The sequence below is a fragment of the Alligator sinensis genome, unplaced genomic scaffold, assembly GCF_000455745.1.
Source record: "Alligator sinensis unplaced genomic scaffold, ASM45574v1 scaffold97_1, whole genome shotgun sequence".
NCBI lineage: Eukaryota > Metazoa > Chordata > Crocodylia > Alligatoridae > Alligator > Alligator sinensis.
In genome coordinates, this window is record NW_005841921.1 from 2,307,775 (window position 1) to 2,315,448 (window position 7,674).

At 38.9% G+C, this 7,674-nt stretch overlaps 1 protein-coding gene across 1 annotated transcript in view; it reads left to right on the forward strand.

Moving 5' to 3' along the window:
- The window catches only part of ESRP2 (epithelial splicing regulatory protein 2), a 63,681-nt gene that overhangs the window by 30,170 nt on the left and 25,837 nt on the right, over window positions 1-7,674 (forward strand). Inside the window, 6 exon segments of the mRNA XM_025198432.1 lie at window positions 105-203; window positions 377-431; window positions 3,446-3,556; window positions 6,284-6,416; window positions 6,823-6,865; window positions 7,540-7,673. Coding sequence (XP_025054217.1) covers window positions 105-203; window positions 377-431; window positions 3,446-3,556; window positions 6,284-6,416; window positions 6,823-6,865; window positions 7,540-7,673 — 575 coding nt within the window.

The following is a 7,674-nucleotide window of genomic DNA, read 5'->3' on the forward strand; positions in this document are numbered from 1 at the left end:
CCCTTAAGTCAATTGGATTCCAGTTCTATGTTGATAATAGCAAAGCCTTACAACTTGTTGCAAATAATTGTGAAAATCTTAATTTTCTTTAACCATCTGCATAGTTCTAAGCTTAGGAACAGATGAAACAGAGGAGGACTTCGGTGTCTGGCAAGTGAAAACTATGGTGGCTATTATTTTCAGCATGCTATCTGAAACATGCAGTAAGTGACACTTTTTTCTTGTGGAGTGATTTTTAAGATACTTTCCTTCAAACAAATCATCAATGGCTTTTTCAATACTACTTGAAAAGCCTAAATTATATATTTTTAAGTGATATATTTTGAATTATATATATTCTGAGTTATATATTTTTTTACCTTCATCTTTATTACAGGTCACATATTTACAGACCCTGAAACTGTGAAATACAAGTATGAAACAGGTCCCTGGTGAGTGCATTTACAACTGTCTACAGCTGATAGTGCAGGAAAAAACTAAGGAGAAGGATGTTTTTTCTAATGTGTCTCCTCACTGACAGTTTTATTCAGCTCTGGCAGTAGTCACAAGAGAACAAACTCAAATGTAGGCAGGTTGCAACTGAAATCCTAAGCAATGTTATCTAAGCCTAGTGTTCAAGTGAAATTGATACCATGTATAAATGCTGGCTGTCCCCCTATATTAGTGTCTGAATAGAGCTGAACCCACGGATTCAGAAAAATACCTAGACACTTTCCCTAGCATAGGTAAGAACAGTGTGTTGTATACGCTAAACCAACATAATCTCTTATACCATTTGCCTTTACAAAAGGGCGCAGTTGTACAGGATGCTGTTGCAAACTGTAATTAGTTAGACAATTGGAGCAACGTAAGGCTGAATAGATTAGAGTGAGGATTCCGGACAGTTTGTAGAAACAGACACCAAACTTTTTTGTTGAAATAAGATAGCTACTCAGTGCAAAGGCTGAGTAGGCTAACTGCACCTTGTCATGCATCCATAGATGCATCATGAGCAGGTCCAAGGAGGTGATCCTCCCCCTCTATGTGACATTGGTCAGGCCACAGTTGGAGTACTGCGTCCGGTTTTGGGTGCCACACTTCAGGAGGGATGTGGACAACATGGAGAGGGTTCAGAGGAGGGCCACTCACATGATCAGGGGGCAGCAGGGCAGGCCCTACGAGGAGAGGCTACAGGACCTGAACCTGTTCAGCCTCAGCAAGAGAAGGCTGAGAAGGGGGTCTGGTAGCTGCTTATAAACTTGCCAAGGAGGACCAGCAGGCAATGGGAGAGTCTCTGTTCCCCCGAGCACTACTGAGAGTAACAAGAAATAACAGCCATAAGTTGACTGAGAGTAGATTCAGGCTGGACATCAGGAGGCACTACTTCACAGTCAGGGCGGCTAGGATCTGGAGCCAACTTCCAAGGGAAGTGGTGCTCGCTCCTGCACTGAGCTCTTCAAAAGGAGGCTAGACAATCACCTAGCTGGGGTCATTTGACCCCAGCACTTTCTTCTGCCCATGGCAGGGGGTTGGACTTGATGATCTGCTCCGGTCCCTTCCAACCCTGCCAACTATGAAACGTTAATCACTTGCTGTTGAACCAGAGCTTATTAGATGTCACTTGCAAAGACTCTATGACTCCCCCTGGGCTGTGTGACTCCTTCATATGCCTTAAACAAAAGTTGATGTTTAGCAGGCCTATGTCTTGGCCCCTGGATCTTCCTCACTTTTGTTGCTGATGGCTCAAATAATGTGAATTTGGGGGCTAATATGATGCCTTGTTATGTGTATTACTGCTCATGACTGAGTGGGTGTTCAGCCTTTGGTTTGGATAAAGATATTTGCTTCTCAGGTATCCCTGGAATTAGTTTTCTTTTCTCTTCTGAGTTTTTTTTTTTCTTTCTTTCACTGAAAAGAAAGGAAGAGATTTGGTTAGAAAGAAATACATTTTTTTTCACAACCTCATGTCTTCCAACACCTAAATTTAAATGATCAGGCATCTTGCAACTCTTATCATTAAATGTTTCATATTACTGTTTTATATATTTTTCTTTGATAAATATTTTTACATTAACAAACTATTTGTAAAATAATAAACACGGTTTTTTCATCTTCCTCTTTAGATGAGTTCAGTATTTGTGCTTTTCTAAATTCTAAAAAAATGGCGGGGGAGGGGAGGTGCAGAGTGGATATATGTACTTTTGTTTTGAAAGAAATTGGAGTAAATGGGGAATATTCCTATATGAAATCTGCATGATCTAATTTGCTTTGATTTCGATCATGTATACTCAGTATCGGCATGTAACCATCTTGCAGTGTACTGTCAGGCCTACCACTAAGAGGAACCTTCTTAAAATTCCTGCAGACTTGTTAAAGTATTTTATTTTATTTTTAAGATGGCACCATTTAAGGTCACACGTGGGCCTTGTCGTGGTATGACGACTGCAATGCTGTATTTTCTTACATAATCTGCACCTCCCCTCCCCCCCACCCCCCCCTTCAACCAGGTGAGGAAAATGGGGTTTGCATTATATGCAAGGAAAAAGAAGTTTCATAGGTCTGGAAATACGGTGGGGGGCAGGGAGGAGCTGAGGCGGTGAGAAGCGCAGTCACCACTTTCACCCCCAAATTTACCCCTTACTGCCAAATTCTGGAACCATGGGGAGCCCTGCTTCCTAGCCATGTGCTGAATCAGGCCACAGCCAGACCCTGCATACTGAATCTGACCTTGCACATGGCCCCAAACTTGGCATGATGGGTTCAACCTGGTATGCTAAGTCTGGGACCATGAGGTGGCTCCAGGGCTGTGTGCTAGGTTGGACTTAGCACATGACTCTAGGGCCAGAGTGTAGCCCCAGATTGAGCACACTGAGTCGGACCAAGCATGTGGCTCGAGTTGGTGGGCAGCCCCAGACCTGGCATGTGGTGCTGGACTCAGTTCACTGGGTTGCCCCGACATTTAGCTCCAAAGCCGGTACATGGGGTCAGACTCAATGCATGGCCCAAGACCTAGTGCTCTTGGTTGGTCCATGGTTCCCATCCAGTGCATGGAGCTGGTTGAGTAGCCTCTGCCATTCAGTCAAAGAATCTTTTTCCTTCAGTCTTCCTTCAAAATCAAGGTGCATACTCTATACAGGGGCATATTATATATGAGAAAATTATGGTATATTCCTTATTCAGTTAAGAAAGGAAATGATGTGGTGCAGGTGCTTAAAGCACATGGTTGACAGCCCAGAGCTCGCAAGTTCAAAGATGTAGCAGAAGCACTTGCAGTTTGGCCCTGTCAGATTCTGACGAATATGTGAATTCTGCTAAATACCTTGTCATGCAAGGACACGAAAAAGGAAATGAAGCAGCAGCAAATATCCCAATGACTCATTTGTTGAATGAGTAATTGTAATTAAATTTGGTGGTAATGGTATCACAGAAGATGTGGCTTAATGGTTACTTTGACTTCTTTCTGCAGTAGCAAATCTGAAGCAGTAGACAGTGAAACAGTAATACGTGCCAGAGGTTTGCCCTGGCAATCTTCAGACCAAGATATTGCCCGATTTTTCAAAGGACTCAATATTGCCAAGTAAGAGTATGAGATTTTCTGTAACATCATTTAACTTTGCTTTTAACATTAATCCTTTTAAAATGTAGTACATAATTTTATTATATAAAATATATTCACAGTATATATGCACTTCACTGTGAACTGCATGGATAAGAACAACACAAGGCTGGGATTATATAATCCACAGCTTTCTGTTATGTTCTTTATTCTTGTAGTTCAAAGATACTTGCACAGGTTTGTACAATTTTAAAATATTACATATTATTTATAATTATACAATATCTTGCTTAACTGTAAATATTTACTATTTACAATACAATTATAATAAAATTTGCAGTTTTTGTCTAGTTTACATATATTCTTCAAAACAAAGAACTGTAGGTAATGTATTATGCATAACCTTGGAAAAATTTTATATAGAAATTATAGATATTGTGGCCTACAGGAATATGACAGTATTGTCGTATGTATAATTTTAAATATTGTTTGTTTTTAAAAGACTTAACTGAATACCATATTGATATGTGAACAATCAGAATTTAAGAGATTTTTCTATTCAGGGAACAGAACCATAGTTAATGATTTCTATGTTACCTTTTTAACATTGTATTCTTTCCTTCTTACTCCTATTTCATAACTTCTTGGTACATCCTCTACTGCACATGTGCATTGATAGGGGAAAAAAACTTGTCAAACAGGTTTGTTTTGTAAAAGAAAAACCAAAAAAAACCAACGACACATACCTTATTTCAGATCTTGCTTCATCTTATTTGACTTCCCCCCCACCCTCCATATTTACCCTCCCTTTATTATGCTTTTAGAAAGGGCAAATTAGTAATTAGTGTAAACTTGGAGCTATATTACCAGCCATCAGTCACTGATAACTTTGTTAAGACCTTTGGATATAAAGCACAGTATAGAAGTTTGCTTCACCTCTGTGAGGTTTGGGATGCATATTTTGCCAGTGAGGAAACAGATGGTATGGCCACACAAGCAAGTTACCAAAAGGCAAAGTGGGATGTGAATTTCACAGAATAGGAGTTTGTATGGGAAAGCTGCCTGTATGCATGCTCTTACCCTGTTGTGTATGTGAAGTAGCCTGTCCTTAATGCAAGTAGGCTAAGCTACTTCATCTCCCTTATGAAGGTAGGAGGATGCACAGGAATCATTGCTGCAGAGTAGCTAGCATGCTATAAGCTAACACCCTAGTTTATCTTGCAGTAACTTGCCATAAGCCGTGGGATGTTTTGAGGAACCTATCCTAGGTTTCCAAGGGCTTGGATTCTTATGGGTAAGACTTCTACCAAAAAGCTGTCATTCCTCTTCTCATAAAGCTACAAAGCAAGCAAAGCATTTTCAAACAAGAAAATGAAGAGGATTTTTTGTTTTTGTTTTAAAGAACAACAAATGTTAAATCACCTGTTGTAATCTTCTACAGCTACAGACTCGGAGTGTAATCAAAAATATTCTCAGATGTTCTGTGCTAACTGGAGAAGTTTTAATTTGGGGATAACATTTCAAAGTTTTAGTTTAGTTTTTAAGGCTGTGATGCTAAAAACAAGCCACAAACTACAAATAGCTTTTCGTGATGCTTAAAACAAGCCACAAACTACAAATAGCTTTTCAGCTTATCGCCTATGGCTCTTTGCAGGAAAAAGTCCTGCTAAAATGTGTGTGTGTAAGAACATACCCAATGCATGTTGTTTATTCTGCAATTTGTCTGTTTCCATCAATGTTAATTAATGTTCTGCAGTTTTTCCTATTGAATTGGATGTTGATCATGGTACGTGTGCATGTGTGTGTTGTATTATGACCCTTTGGTTAATACTGGCTGCTTATGGGAATTCTGAGCTAGTCAGGATTGAATGTCACCTCATCTAGTTAGAACAGGCTTGGCACCGCCAGCATTGCTTAGAGGAATTTTTTTCTAAGTCTCAGATGTAGGAGATGAATATGTCAAGTTTTGCATAATTATCTTTTATAGTCTAAAATATAATCTAATCAGCATGGTAGGTGAATATGCGTGCATATATTCTTATATCAATATAATAGGATTGGAGTGTTATCATAGCTGTGATGGTCCAGAAAATGTATGAGAAGCAAGGACATTTTTGTGGTATCTTTTGGATCAATTGCATAGTTGACAGAGAAGTTGGACAAACTTTTGAGCATCAAGTGCCCTTCTTCAGACTGCTTGAAGAACACCCCACAACAAAACACACACAGTTGTTGAATATATTAAGCATTAAATATACTCTTTTATTTAGGGGCCCTAATATATTTCATAGTAAAAATGAAGGAATATCCCAGACATCAGTTTGTTTTAGGTGTTAATTCTAAGAACATATCAGTTTGAAGATGGAATTTTTTTAAAGGTTTTCTTTTTTTATAATGAAAAATAGAAAACAGGAAAAGCAAAGCACTGTAAGTTAGTGAGAGCATTGCGTGGCAAGAGACTTTATTTTGATTTGATTTGATAAAACAATGGATTAGATACCAAAATCATAGTTTGTATAAACAATTTTTGTAATCTAGAGTTTGGGGGGGCGGAATTTGTTTATACTAGAGAGATTTCCTCGACCATCACTGCAGCAGCACCAGCACTTAAACACTACTTAAAAGTAGCGACTTATTTTTAAAGTCTGGTCTCAAGATTTTTCAGATCAATAGGAGTGGGGAAATGATGCCAATGATTTATAAGACTTTCATAACTCAATCTCTCCTTTTACTTTGTCTTTTATTTAGAGGTGGTGTGGCTCTGTGTCTGAATGCTCAGGGAAGAAGAAATGGGGAAGCCTTAGTGCGATTTGTCAGTGCTGAACAGAGAGACTTGGCTTTAGAAAGACATAAGCATCATATGGGTAGTCGATACATTGAGGTAAAGAACATATGTTGACGATATGCCAACTGTCATATTATTGTGCTGAGAATATTTGAAGCAGTCTGCTTTAAATGAGCATAAACCTATTATATAATTAGTAGGAATTGACTTCCTCTTTGGGAGGAAAGATAAAAAAAATCCATGAAAATTAAGGCATTCAGCTTCTATTGAAAGTTACTGGGAGGTGGGCCACTTTTACCCTCACCAACTATTTTTGAAAATCCAATCTTCCTCTAATTTTTAAAAATAAATTTTATTTGTTGGCAGAACTCAGCAGCTATTAAAAGAACCTTTACAAAGTTCTACGTTACTCTAGAAAATGTTCCGTTTCAATTTTAAATGACCTTTGTAATTTTAATATGTGTTTTTTTGTTTTGGGGGGGTTTTTTCCCCTTCTACAAAGGTTTACAAAGCTACTGGAGAAGAGTTTCTAAAGATTGCTGGAGGTGAGTAGTTGTAATCCATTCTCTTTCTATTCTTTAGCTGTATGAGAAAAAAAAAGGAATAACCAAATAGCATTTTTTATTTACTCTTCAGAAATTGATATGGCTGTATGCTGTTATCAACTGTTTTGGGACTATTGAGCTTGTGCTAGTTGGGTTGTTCTGATTGTGACACCCACAGGCAAACAGCTTGGTGTTTAGAGGGAGAAACAGTATGTGTGCACTGGAAAAGTCCATTATCTGCCTTATTTTTCCTTGCCAAACCTAAAATCATAATGTGAAAAGCTTTCAGCCAGTCCTTTTGTATGTCACTTTTTTAACTGCTTTTTTTTTTAACTTTTTGTATGTCACTTTTTTAACCACTGTGCCCAGGGTATAAGCACCCTGAAAGGGCTCCATGCAGTTAAGTGATCTGAAGCTTTGTCAGTTACGTGTCTCTCATGTTGTTACTTAACGTCATGATGCTGCACAGTGCCAAACTGCTTTCTGAGGAAGCTAGGGGTAGCTCCACATCTTATGGGATTGTGGACTAAATCTCTGTTGTCGCAGGCCCTACAGAACTCGTGACTTACAAAGGATCTTCTTGCAGTTTCATTCCTTCCTCTGTGGCTAGGTTTCCGATTCTTTTCAAACAAAATTAACCTACTTCGTCCAACCCCCAACCCGTTTTCTGTCAGGTACCTCCAATGAAGTGGCTCAGTTCTTATCCAAAGAGAATCAAGTCATCATCCGGATGAGAGGTCTTCCATTCACAGCTACTCAGGAAGATGTCTTGGGGTTCCTGGGGCCTGAGTGTCCTGTCACAGGAGGGA